At 38.9% G+C, this 26,452-nt stretch overlaps 2 protein-coding genes across 6 annotated transcripts; one reads left to right on the top strand and one right to left on the bottom strand.

The window, feature by feature from the left end:
- The first annotated feature begins 673 nt into the window (after positions 1–673).
- Positions 674–17,766, top strand: LOC133631122 (leukotriene B4 receptor 1-like). The gene is made up of 5 exons (XM_062023189.1): positions 674–839; positions 10,831–11,410; positions 16,199–16,399; positions 16,582–16,625; positions 16,692–17,766. Exons 2-5 carry the CDS (start codon positions 10,832–10,834, stop codon positions 16,942–16,944), a joined length of 1,077 nt encoding a protein of 358 aa, XP_061879173.1. The 5' UTR covers positions 674–839; position 10,831; the 3' UTR covers positions 16,945–17,766.
- On the bottom strand, positions 17,207–24,861 carry LOC133631121 (zinc finger MYM-type protein 1-like). 5 transcript variants are annotated; one of them, XM_062023187.1, is made up of 6 exons: positions 24,753–24,861; positions 21,228–21,262; positions 18,426–20,460; positions 18,223–18,290; positions 18,039–18,109; positions 17,207–17,955 (listed from the first exon to the last, which is right to left on the bottom strand). In XM_062023187.1, the coding sequence occupies exon 3, from the start codon at positions 20,444–20,446 to the stop codon at positions 18,602–18,604; it is 1,845 nt and encodes a 614-aa protein (XP_061879171.1). In that variant the 5' UTR covers positions 20,447–20,460; positions 21,228–21,262; positions 24,753–24,861; the 3' UTR covers positions 17,207–17,955; positions 18,039–18,109; positions 18,223–18,290; positions 18,426–18,601. The 5 variants fall into 5 exon arrangements, with proteins under 5 accessions (XP_061879171.1, XP_061879167.1, XP_061879169.1 ...); XM_062023183.1 differs by having other exon boundaries at positions 17,210–17,955; positions 18,223–18,293; XM_062023185.1 differs by having other exon boundaries at positions 17,210–17,955; positions 18,223–18,293; positions 24,735–24,806.
- Positions 24,862–26,452: the final 1,591 nt, after the last annotated feature.

Here is a 26,452-nt window from a genome sequence, read left to right as displayed (position 1 = left end):
CTATTCTTTTTCTTAGAAATGAAGGCTATTCCACAAAATTGTTTGGGTGACCCCAAACATTTGAACGGTAGTGTACATTCTGGGTGTCTCATTCAGTAAAAACTATTTTAATTTCATTCCGTTTTTAAGGTGGTCTTTAGCATTCATCCATCCATTTTCTACCGCTTGTCCCTTTTTGGGGTAGCTGGAGCCTATCTCAGCTGCATTCGGGCGGACAAGTTCTTTAGCATTCAATCAGACATTATTGTGAGGTTTTGTATTAGTGTTCCTAAAAACAGATATACCGGCCCCAGACACATTGTTCCTTTAAATTTGCCCCCCCCCCGAGTTAAAATAATTGCCCAGGCCTGAACTAAACAAATCTTTTAATTGAAGATTTTTGTAAAAATGTATCCCTTATTAGTGCCTAATATCGTGAGTTGTGAGAGTATTAATCAGTTACTAAAATTGTAATAAAGTTATCTTGACTTGAGTGGACATGTGCTGTATTGGTCAGCAGGGGGGGATGCTGAGGTCTCCTGACTGTATGTCCATGCAGTTAACCTTCATGTATGTGACCCATTCTGACACTGTTTGGAGCAGATAAAGTGAGGGCGTTACCTCCCGGGTGATTTTTGCACATTGGTATAATAACGAAAGTCATGAAGTATAGGGAAAGCAATGCACGCCTCTGCGTTGTGTGTGAGCTGCGTGTTGCAGCTTGTGGGGGCAGGATGTGATTCACTTTATGATGGACTGACCCAACAGACGGCGTCCCACAAGGGAGCAGGCGGAACACGGAGCAGCAAGCGAGGAGGCGAGGAATAGTTTTAATTTGACATACATTACATCCTGTCAAGGTCAGTGACCCCTCATTTTTTGAAAAAAAAAAAAGATCCACAGATTAACTGTCTTTAATTGGTTTCTTTTAAACCCGAAACTATGGCTTATTGTATTATTTATCTAACTATTAATGGGGTGATTTTCTTTAGAGAAGTATTTTGCGATATTTGTTGTTTTGTCGTTTATTTATAAGCGTACAAATTTGTGCAAGGCTGTCCAAACAGAACTGACACACACATGCATTTAATTCATTAAAGACGAAAAAAGCAATCCAATGTAGGCAAACGTAAGCTATCTGAATAAAACATCTTAGCTCACCTTCTCATTTCAATGTATTTTCTTTATTTTCATGACTATTTACCTCGTAGATTGTCACTGAAGGCATCAAAACTATGACACCTGTGAAGTGAAAACCCTTTCAGGTACCTCTTGAAGCTCATCGAGAGAATGCCAAGAGTGTGCAAAGCAGTAATCAGAGCAAAGGGTGGCTATTTTGAAGAAACTAAAATATAAAACATGTTTTCAGTCATTTCACCTTTTTTTTGTTAAGTACATAACGCCACATGTGTTCATTCATAGTTTTGATGCCTTCAGTGACAATCTACAATGTACATAGTCATGAAAATAAAGAAAACCCATTGAATGAGAGGTGTGTCCATGTACTATATATATATATGCATATATATACTTATATATAATATATACATATATATATATAATATATACATATACATATATATATATAATATATACATATATACATACATATATATATATACATATATATATATACACATATATATATAATATATATATACATATATATATAAATATATATTTTTATTTTTATTTTATTTTATTGTTATTATTTATTTTATTTTATTTTTTCCAGGATATCCTGAGGTGCAATAATTTAAAAAAGTCAAGCCGTGGGCTAAAACGTTTTAGAATATTAACATGCTATATGCTAAGCTATCCTGAAAAAAACATCCATATCTTAGCTTTTGCATAATAGTTGACAACTAGAAAATTCCCCGCAGAATTTTTGATGAGGCCTGCTATCTGTGCCCTGAACCGATCGAAGCTGGCATACTTCGAATATTTAAGTATCCAAAACCATGATTTTTTTAGGTATGAACATACAAAATGAGCTAAAAATGCTAGCATTGAACATTAGCATGTTAATATTAGCATGCTAATATAAGCGACGTAAGCGTACTTCCAAGATGGCACAGAGCATCAAAATCCACGATTTTTAAAACATACAAATTTTGCTAAAAATGCTAGCATAAAACATAAGCATGCTTACGTTAACATGCTAACGGAAGCTAAAAAAACTAGCATTAAACAGTAGCATGTTAACATTAGCATGCTAATATAAGCGACGTAAGCGCACTTCCAAGATGGCACGGTCACGCCAAATTTCTTCCCCCTACAAAAACCTCCCCCCCCCCCCCCCCCATTTATTTCCGTGGTCATGTTTCCTCTTACGTCATTGATACTTCGTCTTTGATAGCTGCTGGAATCTGAAGAAATCGATTGTTTTTACTTTGTGATTTTATTGGACGCAGCCCGGAAGGTTTTTGTAGGGGGAAGAAATTTGGCGTGACAGCACCGAGCATTAAAATCCACGATTTTCAAACACACACATTTTGCCAAAAATGCTAGCATAAAACATAAGCACGCTTACGTTAACATGCTAACGGAAGCTAAAAAGCTAGCACAAAAAAATCAGCATGCCAACATTAGCATCCAAATATAAAAGATGTTAGCATACTTCCAAGATGGCGCAGAAATCCTTAAAAAACGAAACTCAGTTGACAGTAAAAAGTCGTTGTCGCAATCGTTGGATATGACTTTAAAGCATGCATCACTATAGCTCTTGTCTCAAAGTAGGTGTACTGTCACCACCTGTCACATCACACCCTGACTTATTTGGACTTTTTTTTGCTGTTTTCCTGTGTGTAGTGTTTTAGTTCTTGTCTTGCGCTCCTATTTTGGTGACTTATCCTGTTTTGTTGGTATTTTCCTGTAGCAGTTTCATGTCTTCCTTGACCGCTATTCCCCGCACCTGCTTTGTTTTAGCAAACAAGAATATTTCAATTGTTTTCATCCTTCTTTGTGGGGACATTGTTGTTTGTCATGTCATGTTGGGATGTACTTTGTGGACGCCGTCTTTGCTCCACAGTAAGTCTTTGCTGTCGTCCAGCATCCTGTTTTTGTTTACTTAGTAGCCAGTTCAGTTTTAGTTTCGTTCGGCATAGCCTTCCCTAAGCTTCAATGCCTTTTCTTAGGGGCACTCACCTTTTGTTTATTTTTGGTTTAAGCATTATTTGGACTTTTTTTTGCTGTTTTCCTGCGTGTAGTGTTTTAGTTCTGGTCTTGCGCTCCTATTTTGGTGGCTTTTTCTCTTTTTTTGGCATTTTCCTGTAGCAGTTTTCAAGTCTTCCTTTGAGTGATATTCCCCGCATCTACTTTGTTTTAGCAATCAAGAATATTTCAGTTGTTTTTATCCTTCTTTGTGGGGACATTGTTGATTGTCATGTCATGTTCGGACGTACTTTGTGGACGCCGTTTTTTGCTCCACAGTAAGTTTTTGCTGTCGTCCAGCATTCTGTTTTTGTTTACTTTGTAACCAGTTCAGTTGTAGTTTCGTTCTGCATAGCCTTCCCTCAGCTTCAATGTCTTTTCTTAGAGGCACTCACTTTTTGTTTATTTTTGGTTTAAGCATTAGACACCTTTTTACCTGCATGCTGTCTCCCGCTGTTTCCGACATCTACAAAGCAATTAGCTACCGGCTGCCACCTACTGATATGGAAGAGTATTACACGGTTACTCTGCACGGACACTCAACAACAACACATCATTTGCAGACTATAATTAATGGTTTGCAAAAAATATATAAATATAATCTCCCACGGCACACCAGACTGTATCTCACGGCACACTAGTGTGCCGCGGCACAGTGGTTAAAAAACACTGCTCTAAGGCAACGATTCAGTTTTATAGCACCGACTTGTTCAGGTTGTGCAGAGTCGTCCTCGTTGAATTGAAAGACAAACGGGTAGTGCTGCTGAGACGTGTTCTAGCACGCTGAGCTGCAGGCTCTGTGGGAATATTTGCGCAGCAGCGTCAGGCAGTTTGTGCACCTTTATCGGTGGAACAGTTTGCTATAGTGTCGTTACGCTGCAAAAACTGAAATCTCAGTAAGATTAAATATCGCAAATAAGGGTGATATTTGCTTATTTTCTGTCTAAGATCATTCTTCTCTAAGCAGATTTTATGTTAGAGTGTTTTACTTGTTTTAAGGGTTTTGGTCCTAAATGATCCCAGTAAGATATTACAGCTTGTTGCTGAGATTTGATGACCTATATTGAGTAAAACATGCTTGAAACTAGAATATCAAGTGTTGCAAAGCTGTGTCATCAACACTCACAAGTATAAAACTACTTTTTTAAAGTAATAATTTATTTAAAGCATGAAAAAAAAATCATGACATTTAAACAATTGTGTCTCATAATTAAAACAGATGACAGCCAAATGGACTTTGCTGTTTTATATTCAATGAAACAATAGAAAATAAGTACTCATATAGTAGTACAGTTGTTATTAGTGAGAATATACTTATTTTAAGGTATTTTGGGGTTCATTGAGGTTAGCTAATTTTACTTGTTTTGGAAAGTCTTGACAAGCCAAATGTTCTTGTTCTACTGGCAGACAATTTTGCTTAGTTCAAATAAAATACCCCTCATTTGTATGATTTTTTTCCTTGTTTTTGAACACTGACTTTTTGCAGTGTACCTTTTTCTAAATGAATTTCCAACCAGACAAACTATGTTTGAGAACCCGTGCAATGGGAACAAAAGGCCTTCATTTGGATCAGCATGGTCTACATTTTATACTCATCTTTAATGGGGTAAATGAATCCAAATACCAACAAATTAAAAGGTAAAAACCTTCCTACAGCAGATCGTGTTCCAATTAATAGTATCCACTGTACTGTACTAGTCTAGTCTATAAAATCCGCTACACCTCCCTGATACCGAAGTACATGTCAAACTACTTCCTTAACGTAAATGACCGCCATAACCACAACACCAGGGGGAGCTCCACTAACCACGTTAAACCCAGATTCCGAACTAACAAAGGTCTTAACTCATTCTCTTTCTATGCCACATCAATGTGGAATGCGCTCCCAACAGGTATAAAAGAAAGGGCATCTCTATCCTCCTTCAAAACCGCAATAAAAGTTCACCTCCAGGCAGCTACAACCCTAAACTAACACCCTCCCCGGATTGCTAATAATCAAATGTAAACAATCAAATGCAGATACTTTTTCTTATGCCTTCTGATCTCTCTCTCTCTCTCTCTCTCTCTCTCTCTCTATGTCCACTACTTGATGTCCATACCCCCCCCCCCCCCCTCCACACCCCTGATTGTAAATAATGTAAATAATTCAATGTGATTATCTTGTGTGATGACTGTATTATGATGATAGTATATATATGATAGTATATATCTGTATCATGAATCAATTTAAGTGGACCCCGACTTAAACAAGTTGAAAAACTTATTCGGGTGTTACCATTTAGTGGTCAATTGTACGGAATATGTACTTCACTGTGCAACCTACTAATAAAAGTCTCAATCAATCAATCAATATGACCTTATTATCAGTCCCTACTAGGGTTGTACGGTCTATCTGTACTAGTATAGTACCACGATACTAATGAATCATATCCGGTACTATACCGCCTGTAAAAAATACCGTCTCGTATGTTCACTATTTTATTTAAGGACAAAATTGCAATAAGAAACATATGTTTAATTTTTGGTCAAACAAAAGCCTATAATGCCATTTTTTGTGGTCACCTTTATTTAGAAAAGTATCGAAAAGTATCTAAATACATTTTGGTACCGGTACCAAAATATTGGTATAGGGACAACCCTAGTCCCTACACTGCAAAAAGCCAGTGTTCAAAAACAAGGAAAAAAAAAAAAAAAATTAGGGGTATTTTATTTGAACTAAGCAAAATTATCTGCCAATAAAACAAGAAAATTTGGCTTGTCAAGACTTTCCAAAACAAGTAAAATTAGCTAACCTCAATGAACCCAAAAATACCTTAAAATAAGTATATTCTCACTAATAACTGTACTACTATATGAGTACGTATTTTCTGTTGTTTCATTGAAAATAAAACAGCAAAGTCCATTTGGCTGTCATCTGTTTTAATATGAGACACAATTATGTCAAAATCATGATTTTTTTTTCATGCTTGAAATAAGAAATTACTTTAAAAAAGTAGTTTTATACTTGTGAGTGTTGATGACACAGCTTTGCAACAGTTGATATTCTAGTTTCAAGCATGTTTTACTCAATATAGCTCATCAAATCTCAGCAACAAGCTGTAATATCTTACTGAGATCATTTAGGACCAAAACCCTTAAAACAAGTAAAACACTAACATACTAAGCAAACTATAACCTGCTACCCAAGAATATACAACAATTATTCTCAAAAAAAAGAGGAGAAATATAATCTTAGAGAGAAATGTAATTTAAAACATTTGTACGCACGTACAACACTTAAGACCTTCAGTATATCAGTATGTGACATTAAATGATGGAATGGATGAAGCAAAGCAATCAAACAATGTACTAATATGATCCACTTCAAGAAACTCTTCAAACTTAAAGTGTTTACAAAGTACAAAGAAGAAGAATACTGAATTTATTTAATTCATCCATTCTTTCACTCTCAAAATAATCTTACTTATCTCATCATAGGAAATGTAACTTACTTCACCAATTATTATTTATTTTTATTGTGATTACTTATGGAGTATATTGTGACTAAATTGAGAACAGGAAGTGAACAAAAGTTTTAGCAACTGTTATGTAAAAGAAAAGGGGTGGGATTAAATAAGCTCGGCTTCTTCCTACTCCTTTTCGAACATGTTGAAAAGAGGAACTGGAAATTGTGATGTATCATGTTGTATGCTTGCATGTTCCAAATAAACTCAAACTCAAACATAACATCTGCTTAGTGAAAAGAATGATCTTATCACTCAACCGGAACTTCCGGTTCCGGTTGAGTGAAGGCTGGCGCGTGCTGCTGCCGCTACTCATCGGCTTTATCTTTTGCATTAAGTTCTTTTCAGTGCTTTTGAGGTTCCTTTTTCGACTCAATAGGCACTGGCACATGCTCACTTTTACTGCACTTTTAACCGATCGCCTTGTCATGGTAATCTGAGAAATTCCTCACCTGCTGATCACCGGGGTTTTGGCGAAAGACGCCACTTCTCGTTTGCCGCCACAATGTGGATGACCGGATCGAATGTTTGGATCCCGCTGATGTGGATTCTTTTGACCCACGTCCACTCTCCGGTGACATGCTCTCCTCCAATATTCTGCTGCCGACCTCCTGCGACTCCGTTCTGGGCTGTTTCGTCCCCAGCCAGTGACGCTTCACCTCCATCCAGACATAGCCATACCAGCCTAACCGAAGATACATCCACCGTGGGTCCCGCAGAAATCACCAGCTCAGTGACAACACGCCAATAAAATCAATTTGGTCCAAAACTCGTCGCCCGCCACGGAAGATTGGCCGGGGAGTCGATCGGAAAGTGTTAGCCGGCCTAGCTAGGATGGCTAACCCATACTTGCCAACCTTGAGACCTCTGTCACGCCAAATTTCTTCCCCCTACAAAAACCTCCTCTCCCCCATTTACTTCCGGGGCTGCGTCCAATAAAATCACAAAGTTGCCGGGGGTACGTAATCAATTCATGGTAAGCCTGGTAACGTTAGCATGTTAACAATTTATGGTAACGTTTTATGCTAATGTCATGCTAACATTTTAGGTTTAAACCTAAAAATCATGGTTTGTGATATGCTAACTATTTCTGCTAGCTTTTTAGATCATTTTGATGCTTGGCGCCATCTTGGAAGTATGCTAACATCTTTTATATTTGGATGCTAATGTTGGCATGCTGATTTTTTTATGCTAGCTTTTTAGCTTCCATTAGCATGTTAACGTAAGCGTGCTTATGTTTTATGCTAGCATTTTTGGCAAAATGTGTGTGTTTGAAAATCGCGGATTTTAATGCTCGGTGCTGTCACGCCAAATTTCTTCCCCCTACAAAAACCTTCCGGGGCTGCGTCCAATAAAATCACAAAGTTGCCGGGGGTCCTTAACCGGCACGCGACTGTCCTGTTTCTCGCCTGTACAAAAAAAAAACAATCGATTTCTTCAGAGTCCAGCAGCTGTCAAAGACGAAGTATCCTTCCAGCGACGGGCAGTCAAAGCCGAAGTGCTATCGATCGCTGTCAATGACGTAAGAGGAAACATGACCACGGAAGTAAATGAGGGGGGGGGAAGGTTTTTGTAGGGGGAAGAAATTTGGCGTGACACCTCCGATATCGGGAGGTGGGGTGTGGGGGGGGGGGGGCGTTGTGGTTAAGGGCGTGGTTAAGAGGAGAGTATATTTACAGCTAGAATTCACCAACTCAAGTATTTCATATATATATATATATGTATGAAATACTTGACTTTCAGTGAATTCTAGCTATGTATATATATTTATTATACATATAAATACAATAAATACTTGAATTTCAGTGTTCCGGAGGCTATCCAGTAGATGGCAGCATTGTCCTGTTTAACTTCTCCGTCTGAGTATATAATTTCGGCCAGCGTGTTCAATGGAGAAGTCTGTTCTACAAAATGTACAGGCAACATAATTACATACCCTTTCCCCTTCGAACTGTCCTGGATGAACTGAAATTCTTGTTTCCATTCGTTTTGGAACTTGCAAGCGTATTTCTTCATCTTGCTCGTCGACGGCGTCGCCGTGTCTGTAACTTCCTCGTTCTTCCGCTTCGTCTCCTTGTTGTGTGCGCAGTTGTGCACTCTACTCTCTAAAAGCCGTAGATGTTACGACGTCATTGGGCAAGCAAGCTGTTTATATTGTGGGAAAGCGGACGTGAGAACAGGCTGTCCCCACTCAGGTCCGCATTGAGCTGGGGGTGGGGGGGGGGTATTCAGCCGGAGCTGGAGGCCACACCCCCTCCAGCTCCGGCTGAAAACCGGGAGGGTTGGCAAGTAACCCCATACTTGCCAACCCTCCCGGTTTTACCGGGAGACTCCCGGAATTCAGCGCCTCTCCCGATAACCTCCCGGAAGAATTTTTCTCCCGATAAACTCCCTGAATTTTGGCCAGAGCTGGAGGCCACGCCCCCTCCAGCTCAATGCGGACCTGAGTGGGGACAGCGGCGACAGTCTGTTTTCACGTCCGCTTTCTCACGATATAAACAGCGTGCCTGCCCAATCACGTTATAACTGTAAAATGATGGAGGGCGAGTTCTTGGTTTCTTATGTGGGTTTATTGTTAGGCAGTTTCATTAACGTCCTCCCAGCGCGGTAACAACACACAACAACAGCAGTCACGTTTTCGTCAACCTTAAAGCAGTTCGTCTGCCGTAAACAGCAATGTTGTGACACTCTTAAACAGGACAATACTGCCATCTACTGGATAGCCTCCGGAACACTGAAATACAAGTATTTATTTTATTTATATGTATAATAAAAAATTTAAAAAAAAAATATATATATATAGCTAGAATTCAGTGAAAGTCAACTTTTACTGCAACTTTCTGAAAAAACTGCCACAAAATTCAAGCATTTTAACCGGTAACAATGACAAAAACAAAAAAAACCCTGGAGGAACTTGATAATACAGAGTGAATAGGTTAAGCCAGGGGTGTCAAACTCATTTTAGATGGGGGGCCACATGGAGAAAAACCTACTCCAAAGTGGGCCGGACTGGTAAAATCACGGCACGATAACTTAAAAATAAAGACAACTTCAGATTGTTTTCTTTGTTTAAAAATAGAACAAGCACATTCTGAACATGTACACTGCAAAAAGTCAGTGTTCAAAAAGAAGATGAAAAAAATACAAAAATTAGGGTTATTTTATTTGAACTAAGCAAAACTATCTGCCAATAGAACAAGAAAATTTGGCTTGTCAAGACTTTCCAAAACAAGTGAAATTAGCTAAACTCAATGAACCCAAAAATACCTTAAAATAAGTATATTCTCACTAATAACAAGTGCACTTTTCTTGGTAGAAAAAAAAAAAAAGACATTTTTGCTCAATATGTTGACCAATATTCTTAAATTAAGTAAATGCTAGTGCCATTATCTTGACGACATCATGATTTTTTTTTTCATGCTTGATGTAAGAAATGATTACTTTAAAAAAGTAGTTTTATACTTGTGAGTGTTGATGACACAGCTTTGCAACAGTTGATATTCTAGTTTCAAGCATGTTTTACTCAATATAGGTCATAACATCTCAGCAACAAGCTGTAATATCTTACTGAGATCATTTAGGATCAAAACCCTTAAAACAAGTAAAACACTCTAACATAAAATCTGCTTAGTGAGAAGAATTATCTTATCAGACAGAAAATAAGCAAATATCATCCTTATTTGAGATATTTAATCTTGCTTAGATTTCAGTTTTTGCACTGTACAAATCATGTTGTTTTTTTTTACACTTACATTTTGCGGTTAATAGCATTCTATCTTTGTCGTTATTTAAAATTTTCTGAATAAATTATGTGATAATGTTCATCAGTCAACTCATTGGTGTTCATTTGAAATCTATCAAGATAAAAAATTAATATTAAAATCAAATTACAGGATGTTATTTACGTAGTTTGATCATTTTCCTTAAATGACGTGCTAACATGTGGTTTATTTTGTACATATGGAGCATCATCTACAAAGATACAAATAATTGCTATTGTGACATCTAGTGGACACATTTAGAACAGCAGTTTCTTTCATTCCAAAATTTCAGGTACATTTTTATACTTAGTAAACTCATCCCGTGGGCCGGATAAAACCTGTTCGCGGGCCGTACGGTTGACACCCCTGGGTTAAGCAAATAGTGAGTTTTAAAGATGTCCTCCTTACCTTGGACGGGATGCCTCTCGTTCTAGCATGTTCAACATGAGCGGCACCCTCAGGAGCTCGACGGACGGAGACACGAGTCTGGAGGACGACAGCGTAGTGAGCAACGACTTCACCACCACGGCGGGCGCACTCATCCTGGGCCTGGTCTTTCTGCTGGGCGTGCCCGGCAACCTCTTCATCGTGTGGAGCATCCTGGCCCGCGCTCGCCGCCGCTCCGTCACCACCTTGCTCATCCTCAACCTGGCGTGCGCCGACGGCTTCCTCATGGCGCTCACGGTCTTCTTCATCGTCTACCTGGCCAAGCAGTCGTGGGTGTTCGGCACGGCCATGTGCAAGGGCCTCTTCTACCTGTGCAACGTCAACATGTACGCCTCCATCTTCCTCATCACCCTGATGAGCGTGCACCGGCTGGTGGTGGTGGTCTTGCCCAAGAGGTTGTCGGCCAGGGTCAGTCGGAAGGTGGTAAGGCGCGTCATACTGGGAATGTGGCTGCTGGTGGCCGCCATCGCCCTGCCCTCGTTGATCTTCAGAGACGTGCGGGAAGACAAAGACGAGAAGAATAAGACCAGGCTGGTGTGCGCGCCCAACCATACACTGCCGACCTACGTAAGCAACACAATCATCACCTCCACCCATTCATTCTTCCTATACTACACTGCAAAAAGTCAGTGTTCAAAAACAAGAAAAAAATAAAATAAAATTTGGGGTATTTTATTTGAACTAAGCAAAATTATCTGCCGAAAGAACAAGAAAATTTGGCTTGTCAAGACTTTCAAAAACAAGTAAAAATTAGCTAACCTCAATGAACCCAAAAATAGCTTAAAATAAGTATATTCTCACTAATAACTGTACTATATGAGTACGTATTTTCTCTTGTTTCATTGAAAATAAAACAGCAAAGTCCATTTGGCTGTCATCCGTTTTAATTATGAGACACAATTGTGTCAAAGTTATGATTTTTTTTTTCATGCTTGAAATAAGAAATGACTTTAAAAAAAGTAGTTTTATACTTGTGAGTGTTGATGACACAGCTTTGCAACAGTTGATATTCTAGTTTCAAGCATGTTTTACTCAATATAGGTCATAGAATCTCAGCAACAAGCTGTAATATCTTACTGAGATCATTTAGGAGCAAAACACTTAAAACAAGTAAAACACTCTAACATAAAATCTGCTTAATGAGAAGAATTATCTTATCAGGCAGAAAATAAGCAAATATCACCCTTATTTGAGGTATTTAATCTTACTGAGATTTCAGCTTTTGCAGTGTACAAAGTACTGCACTGCAAAAAGTCAGTGTTCAAAAACAAGAAAAAAATATATAAAAATGAGGGGTATTTTATTTGAACTAAGCAAAATTATCTGCCAATAGAACAAGAAAATTTGGCTTGTCAAGACTTTCCAAAACAAGTAAAAAAATTTGTTAACCTCAATGAACCCAAAATACCTTAAAATAAGTATATTCTCACTAATAACAAGTGCACTTTTCTTGGTAGAAAAAAAAAAGACCTTTTTGCTCAATATGTTGAAAAATATTCTTAAATGAAGTAAATGCTAGTGCCATTATCTTGACATAATGATATGCGCTCGGCATCAATTTTTTTTTTCATGCTTGAAATAAGAAATGATGACTTTAAAAAAGTAGTTTTATACTTGTGAGTGTTGATGACACAGCTTTGCAACAGTTGATATTCTAGTTTCAAGCATGTTTTACTCAATATAGGTCATCAAATCTCAGCAACAAGCTGTAATATCTTACTGAGATCATTTAGGACCAAAACACTTAAAACAAGTAAAACACTCTAACATGAGAAGAATTATCTTATCACAGAAAATAAGCAAATATCACCCTTATTTGAGGTATTTAATCTTACTGAGATTTCAGCTTTTGCAGTGTACCAAGTACTGCACTGCAAAAAGTCAGTGTTCAAAAACAAGAAAAAAATATATAAAAATGAGGGGTATTTTATTTGAACTAAGCAAAATTATCTGCCAATAGAACAAGAAAATTGGGCTTGTCAAGACTTTCCAAAACAAGTAAAAAAATTAGTTAACCTCAATGAACCCAAAATAGCTTAAAATAAGTATATTCTCACTAATAAAAAGTGCACTTTTCTTGGTAGAAAAAAAAAAAAAAAGACCTTTTTGCTCAATATGTTGAAAAATATTCTTAAATGAAGTAAATGCTAGTGCCATTATCTTGACATAATGATATGCGCTCGGCATCAAATTTTTTTTTCATGCTTGAAATAAGAAATGATTACTTTAAAAAAGTAGTTTTATACTTTTGAGTGTTGATGACACAGCTTTGCAACAGTTGATATTCTAGTTTCAAGCATGTTTTACTCAATATAGGTCATCAAATCTCAGCAACAAGCTGTAATATCTTACTGAGATCATTTAGGAGCAAAACACTTAAAACAAGTAAAACACTCTAACATAAAATCTGCTTAATGAGAAGAATTATCTTATCAGACAGAAAATAAGCAAATATCACCCTTATTTGAGGTATTTAATCTTACTGAGATTTCAGTTTTTGCAGTGTACAAAGTACTGTGTAGTGCACTGCTCAGGATCATGGGCGGCTGGAGCCTACAGTGCATCCGGAAATTAGTCACAGCGCTTCACTTTTTCCCACATTTTGTAATGTCACAGCCTTATTCCAAAACGTCTGGCCACTCTACCATACAGGCCTGATTGGATTGCTGCAGAGATGGTCGTACCAAACCCAAAATCAGTGAAGTTGGCACTTTGTGGAAATCGTTAATAAAAACAGAATACAATAATTTGCAAATCCTTTTCAACTTATATTCAATTGAATAGACTGCAAAGACAAGATATTTAATGTTTGAACTGAGAAACTTAATTTTTTTTTGCAAATAATCATCACAATTTAATGGCAGCAACACATTGCAAAAAAGTTGGCACAGGGGCATGTTCACCACTGTGTTACATGGCCTGTCCTTTTAACAACACTCAGTAAACGTGTGGGAACTGAGGAGACACATTTTTGAAGCTTTTCAGGTGGAATTCTTTCCCATTCTTGCTTGATGTACAGCTTAAGTTGTTCAACAGTCCGGGGGTCTCCGTTGTGGTCATTTACGCTTCATAATGCGCCACGCATTTTCAATGGGAGACAGGTCTGGACTACAGGCAGGCCAGTCTAGTACCCGCACTCTTTTACTATGAAGTCACGTTGATGTAACACGTGGCTTGGCATTGTCTTGCTGAAATAAGCAGGGGCGTCCGTGAAAAAGACGTTGCTTGGATGGCAACATATGTTGCTCCAAAACCTGTATGTACCTTTCAGCATTAATGGTGCCTTCACAGATGTGTAAGTTACCCATGTCTTGGGCACTAATACACCCCCATACCATCACACATGCTGGCTTTTACACTTTGCGCCTAGAATAATCCGGATGGTTATTTTCCTCTTTGGTCCGGAGGACACGACATCCACAGTTTCCAAAAACAATTTGAAATGTGGACTCGTCAGACCACTTTTCCACTTTGCATCAGTCCATCTTAGATGAGCTCAGGCCCAGCGAAGCCGGCGGCTTGAAAAATGGCTGTCGTTTTGCATAGAGTTTTAACTTGCACTTACAGATGTAGCGACAAACTGTAGTTACTGAGAAGTGCTTTTCTGAAGTGTTCCTGAGCCCATGTGGTGATATCCTTTACACACTGATGTCGCTTTTTGACACAGTACTGCCTGAGGGATCGAAGGTCACGGGCATTCAATGTTGGTTTCCGCTTACGTGCAGTGATTTCTCCAGATTCTCTGAGCCTTTTGACGGTATTACGGACTGTAGATGGTGAAATCCCTATATTCCTTGCAATAGCTCGTTGAGAAATGTTCTTAAACTGTTCGACAATATTGTCAGGTTCAAACACTGATGACGTCTATTAGACAAGACAAGAAGCAAGGAATCAGACAGACAGGATTCAATTTAGCTCATGCGGAGAAACGTCTGGGGCTGCACACTCAGCTACAGCCTCCCACCACGCTCTGAAGGCAGTCCCAACGCACTCCTTTATTAGGGCATTTCCTGATTACATTACATTACGCAGCTGCTCCTAAGGGGAGGGGGGTCATAAACAGCTGCCGCACTCGGCCATAAACAGTTCAAAGAAAAGGTGCCTGGAGTGGTGTCAGGTCAGGGAAAACCATGTAAACTACATTGAAGACATTTCATGGCAATTTATTACGGTTATCGTACATTTTGTAAACATCAAACAACTTAGAGATTCTATTCACCTGAAGTATGTGTTTTCCATCCATCCATCTTTTACAGCTTGTCTCTTTTGGGGTCGCGGGGGGTGCTGGAGCCTATCTCAACTGCATTCGGGCGGAAGGCAGGGTTCATAACCTGTAAAGACAATTTATTTAAAAAAAACAACAACAAATAACTTAATTACATGTTTTGAAAACAGGACAAATGAGACTTCGGTGGGCACAGCATACTTACGCAATTAGGTCGTCAACAATTATTCAACACGTAAGCAGTGAAGACACTTTGACAAATCTTAACGTACATGTTTTCTTTATTTATTTAAACATTTTTACTACATTGATGCACCTTTGATGAGACGTAGATGTATTTCATTACAATAAAATACATCTATACCTACAAATGCTTGTAAACATCGAAGTAATCGTCATTTAGAGAGTAAGATATGTATTTTTACAAACACATAAAAAAAGTTGATGCATCCAAGGTAAAACACTGAAGGTAATTGTACATGTACGGTACAAAATTTGGATTCAAGTCCCGGCAGTGATAAATAATAAACAGGCAATTAAAAAACTAAGACAATAACATAAGTGTTGAGTTCAAGTTAAAGTACCAATGATTGTCTCACACACAATTGATGAAGCTAACAAACGTTTGTGAACTTTTAACACAGTTTAGTCTTTGACATAGGCAATGACAATTGGAAGTCTTGCAAATTTAACGTATATTTTATATACATTAAAAACAAATTGATAACGTGTACATTGGCTTGTTGAGCTAATGTTAACATTTTAAAGTTTTGGCAAATATAAAACACAATTTAGTCTTTGACAAAGCTAACAGTAATAGTTTTAGTTCATCAATTTTCTACCGCTTGTCCCTCTCGGGATGGCACGGAGTACACCCTGGACAAGTCGCCACCTCATCACAGGGCCAATACAGATAGACAAGTGTTCACACTCACTGACCAATTTATAGGTAGCCTATCAGCAGGTGCATATCTTTGGAGGTGAGAACGTTTACTGAAACAACTTTTGGTAAACATAAAATGTGTGAAAACAAGTTCAGTCTTCAGTGACTAATGTAAATGGTGATCATGTAAACAAAGAATTTAGTATTCAATTATGTTAAGATCACTTGCGTTTGTTATTGTTTGTAGGTCAGGTTCCAATACTCATTCGAGACTGTGGCGGGCTTCATCCTGCCCTACGCCGTCATCATAACCAGCTATGTCCTCATCCTGAAACGCCTGCGAGAGACCAGGTTCCGCCGGAAAGTGCGCAGCGAGAACCTGATCCTGGCCATCGTGGTCATGTTCTGTCTCTTCTGGCTGCCGTACCACGTCATCAACATGATTCAGGTCTGGACTGTAGGGTTTACTCTGGCTCAGGGTTGCCTAAAGTGGGGGCCGGGGGCCAGATTTGGTCTAAGTTGTTTTGACAAAGCTAACGGATATGTTTTTGTAATAAGTGTCTTGCCAAATATAAATGACGCCTTCGCTTTTCTTGGGACTATATGCTGACAGTTCTGTTGCAATTGAAGGTGGCCGCTGAGTGGTACAAGCACGGGTCAGATATACGAGAATCGTGAGTAATAAAAATAAACTGATGCTTGTATTTCTTACCCTTGATGACGTCACTGTCAACCCGCAGATTGGAGCACATCTACCAGACAAGTCGTGCCATCACGTCAGCTCTGGCCTTCATCAGCAGCTGTGCCAATCCCGTCCTGTACACATTTGCTGGCAAGTCCTACATCAAGAAGAACGGCCTTGCCTTCATGGCCCGTCTCTTTGAGGGAACGTCGATGGACCAGACAGTCAAAAAGAACCGAGGGGCGGATAAGGGCAACATCAGCCTCAGCAACGTGGACTCCAGCACATCAGGAGGACAAAACAGCCGATGAGACCTAAGAGGAACTGAAAAGTGCTTCAGTGGAGCACACTAAAAATGACACTGCATGAGGAGTATGCACTGTATATGTTGGTTATGGAACAATAACCAATCAAAACAGACATGTTTGACAAAGCAGACTTCGAATAGGCAAGTTACCACTTAAGACGTCTTGTTTTTCCAAGACATCTTTTTTCCATAATGGATACTTTGTCGCAAGTGAACATTCTTTGTAAAGGCATGTTCAGCTCTTGCATTGGAATCAGATTGTTTATCTGAAGGAAGTAACCACTTTGCTATAAAACCAGCTGTTTGTATTTTATTTTAGGGCTGGTGCTCGACAAAACCATTCAACACCATACTGTCGATGATGTAGCATATTGCAGTTGCCGGTTATTTAACTTGAATGTCAGATCAACTCACTTCCAAGGTTTTGAGACCAACTCAAACATGCCTCACTGCACAAAGGATGATTTTTTCTCATTTAAACCAAAGCATCAGTTATGCATGTTTTATTGGCACAAGGTTAAGAATTGTCTCTACATACTGTACATGGAAGCTATTGGGAATTACATTTTTAAAATATCAATCACACAGGTTTCAACAATCAGATGTTTATTATATTTGCACAGAATAGTAAGAACTGAAGTACATGTTACTTTACCACTAAGAACAATGAAATACTGTAATTTAAAATTGTATGTTCTCAGTGACAACTTCTCAATTTAGAACTCAAGGAATTATATAATTGAAAAACTAGGTATTTTCCCCTATAAAGACTGCGATAGAAAATGTAAAAAAAAAGAAAAAAGCTGGGCAACAGGATTTACGCTCCTGTCATTCATTAAATGATGCTGCCATCTGCTGACTACAACAGGCATGGACATTAAAGTTTAGTTACATGGATATTTTGTATACAACAAAACACTTTGTACTTGGTTTAAAATTTAAACCTCTGGTTTAGCTGAGGGGCGAGGGGCTCTCTCCACAACTCCACTCTACGGGTTGCAGCTGGCTTCATCTACTGAGAGACATGAAATGGAGTGTTATTACTACTGAGAACTAGTGGTGTAACACTGGTAGAGACATCTAATTAGTTCAACTCACATCTGGTTTAGCTGAGGGGCGGCATGCTCTCTCCTGGACTCCACTCCACAGGTTGGTGCTGGCTTCATTTACTGAGAAATACAGGACATGAAATTTTGTGTTATTACTACTGAGAACTAGTGGTGTAACACTGCTATTACTACTGAGAACTAGTGGTATAACACTGGTAGAGATTTCAACCCACCTCTGGTTTAGCTGAGGGGCGAGGGGCTCTCTCCACGACTCCACTCTACGGGTTGCAGCTGGCTTCATCTACTGAGAGACATGAAATGGAGTGTTATTACTACTGAGAACTAGTGGTGTAACACTGGTAGACACCCAGTTCATCCAAAAAGTAATTCAGATTGTACTGCAATTTCTTGAGAGCAAAGTAGTGAGAATACTCACAGGTCGTGTGGATCCAGAACGTGTCCAACTCAGCCATCCATCCCCAGATTTAAAAAAAACTGTAACGTTGATTGCAAAAACGGTCTTGTCTCTGCTTTTTGTTTCCCTTCAACAATTAAAAAAAAAAGTACAAAAGAAAATGAAATATAGCCTAGGCCTAGAAAAATAATTTAGGCCTACTTAAAAGTAAAGTCCATTCTCCTGTTTGTTTGTGCTGCAAAGATGTCTATGGTCTTTTCATACCACTGTGGATTCTCTCTAAGAGATTTTAGAATCCTTCTTTCAAGTGCGATGATAGCCAAGCTCCTCAGTCGATCTTGTCCGATTGTGTTCCTTGCATACGTTTTCAGTCTTTTCAGACAAGAGAAACTTCTCTCCACCCCGGCAGACGTAGCCCCGATAGAGGCAACGAGACACATTAGTCTGTACAGTTCAGGCATTGCTTCGCTCAGTTCATTGGTTTTCATTGCGCACAGTGAATCACACAACCTAGCGCTGCCCTGGAGGTCCTTGTTATTGTAAAACACCTGCAGTTCTGACTTCAGTTTTACCATATCGAATAAATGACCATAGTTATCTTTCAGACTTGTGAATGCTGCCTGTGGAAACTCTTTTTTGTAGGAGTCATATAGGTCAAAATCTAGAAGCTCCATAAACCTCATACATTCAAGATTTTGAAACCTCTGCTCAATCTGATTTTTAACGCTTACATGGATGGAGTCGTAAAGTCGCTTGTAAACTTCTCTTGGGTCCTCGTTACCTTGTCTGCGTCTTTTGCTGTGATGTGCCGGGTCCTCTGTCACATCTGTTGTTTTACTGAAAATCCTATCAAATACCTGCTCTGACCTCAGCTCCTCTATTGTTTGTAGGAGCCTATTAACTCTGTTTTTACAGAAGGAAATATCCATTGCTTTCTTCTGCAAAATATCAAACACAACATCTGTGTGTGCAAAAATCTGCTCAAATGTAAAAAGCAAAAACATGAATTCAAAGTCTTCTAACTTTGCATTGAATCCATCTGCCATCCTTATAGACTCATCATCCATAGAGGGGTGATTTATGATGTTAGTGAATGTCTCCATCAGGCGGTCTCTGTTTTCAGCCACAGTATTGACGAGACGAGAGGTGAAGTTCCAGCGTGTGGGTGCACTTTTGGGCATTCTGGAACACCTGGTTTCTTCCAACATCATCATTCGTTTGGTCGACTTGCTGAAGAAGGATGTGAACCCACCAAGAGTGGCGAAGAACACCTTGGCCTTGGGGATGTTTTTCAATCCTTGGCAGAGGATGAGATTGAGGCGATGTGCGTAGCAATGCACAAATATGGCACTGGGGGCAACTGCTCGCACCTTGGCTTGTAGCCCATTAAGTTCTGAGGCCATGACTGCTGCACCATCATACGTTTGTGCTATGAGCTTCTCCGCAAAGTCGAAATTGGACATCTCTGACTCCATCATTTCAAAAATGGACTGGGCATCTCGTCCACTGGAAACATCAAAAAAGCCCAAAAAGCGCTCCTGGATTGTGCCAGTTTCATCAACATAACGCACAATAACAGACAGCTGGGCATGGCAGCTAACGTCTGTCGTTTCATCAACTTGCCATCCGTAAAAGGGAGCTGCATCCATCTCTTTCTTCACCTCATCTTTAATTGTCGCTGCAATAGCTGCAATCAAATCATTCTGGATGGTTTTAGATAGGCCAGAGAACACAGTAGCTTTTGCAATATGCTCCACTAATAAGGCATCATAGCGCGCTATCAGGGCCACTAACTCCTTGTAGTTTCCCTTATTAGCAGACTGCTCAGTCTCGTCATGCCCTCTAAAAGCCTGTTCTTGCATTCCAAGATAACACGTTGCATCAATGAGACACATTAATGCATCTCTGTTTCTTCTCACTTGGATATTGTAGTTTGCTCTGTGTAAACGAGCTCCCTCATCTATCAACTCATTGATAGGCACGCGGCCAAACGGAGTAGATTTAAACTTTAAATCTACTCCGTTTTGATGAGCAGGATGCATCTTCGGCCCGTCACCTAAAAGACAAGTGGAATAAATTAGATGAAGCATTATTCAAGCTATAAAAAAAACAGATTCAACATTTTCCCTGAGATACTTCCAAATAACAGTAACACCTTTTGCTATCTTCCTGCAATGACTTGTTTGTCCTGTCACTAAAGTATAATTTTCCAATAAATACATCATTACTACCACTGTGCTGGTGAGAAAACAAGTCTGGACAGTTTTGGGCAAAGGTAATCAGGCTTGGATTTAAGTGTTTCAACCTGACAAATACTCTTGGTTCTCTTTACACACACCTTAGGCCTTGTTCACAATGAAGGTCAATTCCAATGTTTGCCCATATTTGATTTGATACATTTTTATTTTAAATATGCAAAAAAAAAAAAAAAATGTGGCCAGTATCAAATGTTTACATGTCAACTTGAACATTCCAATTCCAAATTCAACCCAAGCATCTTGTGTATGGATATAAATCAGATATGAATCTGATTTAACTGCAGTCTGTTCAGGTCAGTTCATCCACCCATTACACCATGAAAAAGTCAAAATAGACTACTGTAGAATAGCTGACAAATGAGCAGAAAGCAGGCGAAAATGTTATAGGACTGTTTCTACATTATTACCCATCACATTGTTACTACAGACTATGAGGCACCCTCTCCACATAAGGTATTTACTCCATATTAGCACAGTTTGTGAATTTAGGCCTGCAAGTTACCACGTTAATGACGGAGGGGTTTAGGTTATGTCTATAACTACTACAATAAATAGTGCACCTCACCTGTGTACCAAACCTCGCGTTATAAGGCCCAAGACCTAAAAAAAAAAAAAAAAGAGGCAAAAAAAATTAAAACGAGTAAAACTTCATTTAAACAGATACTATAAGGGTTCATGACGTCAAACCAATCAGTGCAGTGAATAATAATCATCAGATTCAGGTGAAACACGGACTCACATGCAACTCATCATTGAAGGTTTGACTGATACGCTTCAGGCTATGTCTACACTAAGCCGGATAACCCCTTAAACGAATAATTATTTAGCCTAAGCCCTGTTTCAGCCACACTAAAGTATCGTTTTAAGTCCCCCTCCTTGGATAATTTTTTACACGGGTAAGTGCGCCAAGTATTTCGCTCTTAGCTTTGTATGGACTCATTGATCGTTTACAAACCGAGTTCGGAGAGGAAGTGACGCCAGAAAGAACGCGCCACAGCCAGCTTCATAATAAAGCGGTTTCGTAACTCGGAGCTAACCACTGGAAATATGAAGGCAAGTCATCCAGACATGCCGTGGTGCTCCTTCCGTCTGTACAGACGCTTGTGGAAATCACACGAATACCTTAAGAGAAAGCGATTGCAGCTATTTCAGATACAACACTTTTTAGACGGCAATAGAACTTTCGAATGTCCGGGGTCAGCTGTGATTCTACTTACCGAAAAACCTTGTCCATTTGTCGAAGGAGAAACAACGAGAACGCGAGCTCCCGTGGATGTGATAAAAAAAAAAAAAGGTAGTGCTTTGTATTACCTGGCCGTCGAGGGAAGACTACGGAAAAACGGCAAATGCTTTTGGACTGGCAAAGCAGACTATCAGTTATAGTCCGCCATGTATGTCGCGGACTCAACGTCTAGGCCCAGAGTACCGTATTTTTCGGAGTATATGTCGCACCGGCCGAAAATGCATAATAAAAAAGGGGAAAAAAACATATGTCGCACCCCCAGCCAAACTCTGAAAAAAACTGCGACTTAGTCTGAAAAATACGGTATATAAAGTCACCAAAAACGAACGGACAATGAATGTAAAGGCAAAATAGTGAGGTGGCCTGATCAGATATAGAGATCCCGATATTGATTATTGTAAAATGTTCTTTGTCACATTGTGCACTTTTACGTGTTTATTAAAGATTTGATTAATTTATGATGGTTCAGGTGTGATTCACTACAATAGGGCCCCACAGCACACTGGATTCCAGTTAATTGAAATACCACAACACTAGATATTGTTATACTAATATATATATATATATACACACACAATATATATATATACGTATATATATATATAATATACTGTACACATGTATATATGTTAGATTTTTTTATCACTATATTAGTCTATTTATACCTGCATTGTCCTTTCCATCATTGTAACTGAGCTACTGTGTTGAACAATTTCCCTTGTGGATCATTAAAGTTTGCCTAAGTTACATTGAAGAACTCGCACAAAGCAACACTGGAGCAGACTATGACGTGCGCATTTTCCACGCATGCGTGTTAGGTCGCGTTGAACTGGCGGGGGTCTTAAATGACAGTGGGATTTACCCTGGATAACCTTAGCCGGATTAGTGAAAATGGGGCCTCAATATAAATGCATCACTGACAAGTAGAGATGTCCGATAATATCGGCCTTTAAAATGCTTTAAAATGTAATATCGGAAATTATCTGTATCGGTTTCAGAAAGTAAAATGTATGACTTTTGAAAATGCCACTGTGTACACGGACGTAGGGAGAAGGACAGAGCGCCAATAGACTTTAAAGGCGCTGCCTTTGCGTGCCGGCCCAGTCACATAATATCTACAGCTTTTCACACACACACATAAGTAAATCCATGCATACTTGGTCAACAGTCATACAGGTCACACTGAGGGTTACCGTATAAACAACTTTAACACCGTTACAAATATGCGCCACACTGTGAACCCACACCAAACAAGAATGACAAACATTTCGGGAGAACATTCACACCGTATCCATGAATCCATTTCTAACTCTTCCGGGACGCTACAATATACACCCCCCTACCCCCAAATTCAACCGTGCCCACCTCAACCTCTTCATGCTCTCTCAGGGAGAGCTTGTCCCAAATTCCAAGCTGCTGTTTTGAGGCATGTTAAAAAAAAGAATGCACTTTGTGACTTCAATAATAAACATGGCAGTGCCATGTTGGCATTTTTTTCCATAACTTGAGTTGATTTATTTTGGAAAACCTTGTTACATTGTTTAATGCATCCAGCGGGGCATCACAACAAAATTAGGCATAATAGTGTGTTAATTCCACGACTGTGTATATATATATATATATATCGGTATCTAGTGATGGGTCCGGCAACACCGATGCATCGGCGCATGCGTCGAGCTCATAGAGCAATACCCTGTGTCGGTGCGCGTACCGCTTTTAGTGACCGATCATGAGCGGTTTTGGTCACGTGACCGATACGCGAACTGTGTCGCACTCCCGCCTCCTCTGTGCCCTGTGAGCGGGTCTTTTCTACAGTCGGAGAAATAACTAAGAAGAGACGACTGAAGTGTTGATAACAACCAAGCCTAACCCCCAAGCCCAATTTAATGCATATACTCTGATGATTAACTTGTGTGATGACTGTATTATGATGATAGTATATATCTGTATCATGAATCAATTTAAGTGGACCCCGACTTAAACAAGTTGAAAAACTTATTCGGGTGTTACCATTTAGTGGTCAATTGTACGGAATATGTACTTCACTGTGCAATCTTCTAATATAAGTTTCTAAAATTGAATACGTTGGAAAAACTGTTTTATTAATAAAAATGTGTAAAAAATAAATTAAAAAAAATCCCAGTCCACAAGTATCCTCATTCACAACACGTTCTTAGATTTCCATGTTATGATACATGTTCACATTTTTTATTAACTATCTACAAAAAGATTAAAATATATTTTTATTTAAATGAAGATATGAAATAATCCTAAATTAAATACAATGACTTGATTTATATTATTGCATATACTAGGTCATAAAATCAGTGTCAGTTGAGTCGGTCCATAGGTTGCCTGTAGGGATTTTTAATGTCCAGCAGATGTCAGTATTTAGTGACAGTATCGACACAGTTTTGCAATGTGTCGAAACGCTTAATGACGCCTCATCAACCCATCACTATCGGAATTGGTTGATATCGGAATCGGTATTTAAGAATTGGACAATATCGGCAAAAAAGCCATTATCGGACATCTCGATATCATGCAGCAGGTGGAGCGAGTTCTATCAGGGGAAAAAAGTACCAGCCCGCCATTCACAAATTAGCGTAATTTAGGACACTCCAAACTAGTTTATATGGGGACTAATGTGCCATTTAAACTATTTCTTCTAAACTCAGGTATTGTTGAAGGACTGCTAGGCAACGCCTTAGCACCACGAGGTCGGCTAGCAAGGCAGGAAGCTAGCCAACAATTGAACACACTAAACGCCCCACAACAATATAATGGCTAGCAGTAAATAATATACCTGAGTATTAAGAGGGTCAATACCGTGCAAGAATGGCTCACCAAAGAAAGTAAGTCCTCTACCATTGAGGAGAGGACGTCAGTGGTGCTTCAGCGAGAGCAAGGAAGAGAGGGTGTTGATGAAGTTGCGGTTCTATTTATTGCTTCATCAGTGTCACGTGACTTCCTGTCCTTCGACCAACAATAAACTTCCGGGTAAGGAGCGGCCCACTTCCGGTGTAAATCATTACTTTGAAAAAAAGCCAGGCAAAAATGTTTTCTACATAAATGTTGATTTATGAAAGTAAGGCCTATATTTTCTAATTGGCTTAATGGGTTACAATTATCAATACAATCTTGGAGAATGATTAAGAGTACAAAAGCCCTTATATTGATATCCTTGTTAAAAACATTTAAAGTGAATGACCATGAATTGATTAACGTGGACCCCGACTTACATAAACAAGTTGAAAAACTTATTCGGGTGTTACCATTTAGTGGTCAATTGTACGGAATACGTACTGCACTGTGCAATCTACTAATAAAAGTCTCAATCAATCAAAAGTGATTTAGGTAGCCCTTTTTTTTTTTTCATACTTTATTTGCTTGTGTTTTCTTTCCTTGATGTTGAAAGTGCCTTGACTTTTGTGTGAATTATAAATGTATGTTTTTTGTTCAATAAAAAAAATCCAAAAAATCATTACTTAAAAAAAAGTACATTTATCTAAAAAAAAAGGAAAGTTAAATAAATGACTTAATAATAGATATGTCCGATAATATCGGTAAATGCTCTAAAATGTAATATAGGAAATTATCGGTATCGGTTGTTTTATTATTGGTATCGGCTTTAAAAAAAAATTATTTTTTTTTTATTGAATCAACATAAAAAACACAGGATACACTTCCAATTAGTACACCAACCCAAAAAAAACTCCCTCCCTAAGGGTTGTTTCTTTCTGTTATTAATATTCTGGTTCCTACATTATATATCAATATATATCAATACAGTCTGCAAGGGATACAGTCCGTAAGCACACATGATGACACTGTTTTTATATTGTTTTACTTTCTTTTTTATTCAAGAAAATGTTTTTAATTTATTTATGTTATTTTATTTAATTAATTTTTAAAAAAAAGGACCTCTTCTTCACCATACCTGGTTGTCCAAATTAGGCATAATAATGTGTTAATTCCACGACTGTATATATCGGTATCGGTAATTAAGAGTTGGACAATATAGGAATATCGGATATCGGCAAAAAGCCATTATCGGACATCCCTACTTATTAATATAATAAAGTTGATTTCATTAATACTTTAAAACAGACAACAGATTTATTAGTGATTCCCAGAGCCAAAAAAAAGTCTGCGGGCTATAGAGCGTTTTCTATTCGGGCTCCAGTACTCTGGAATGCCCTCCCGGTAACAGTTAGAGATGCTACCTCAGTAGAAGCATCTTAAAACTCATTTGTATACTCTAGCCTTTAAATGACCCCCCTTTTAGACCAGTTGATCTGCCGCTTCTTTTCTGCTCTGCCCCTCTCTCCTTCGTGGAGGGGGGGGGGGGGGGGCACAGGTTCGGTGGCCACGGATGAAGTGCTGGCTATCCAAAGTCGGGACCCGGTGGGACCGCTCGCCTGCGCTGCTGACCTGTCTCCACTCGGGATGGTCTCCTATTGGCCCCACTATGGACTGGACTCTCACTATTATGTTAGATCCACTATGGACTGGACTCTCACTATTATGTTAGATCCACTATGGAC

This window comes from Entelurus aequoreus, linkage group LG16 (genome assembly GCF_033978785.1).
Source record: "Entelurus aequoreus isolate RoL-2023_Sb linkage group LG16, RoL_Eaeq_v1.1, whole genome shotgun sequence".
Classification (NCBI taxonomy): domain Eukaryota; kingdom Metazoa; phylum Chordata; class Actinopteri; order Syngnathiformes; family Syngnathidae; genus Entelurus; species Entelurus aequoreus.
This window is presented reverse-complemented; position numbering and strand designations above follow the sequence as displayed.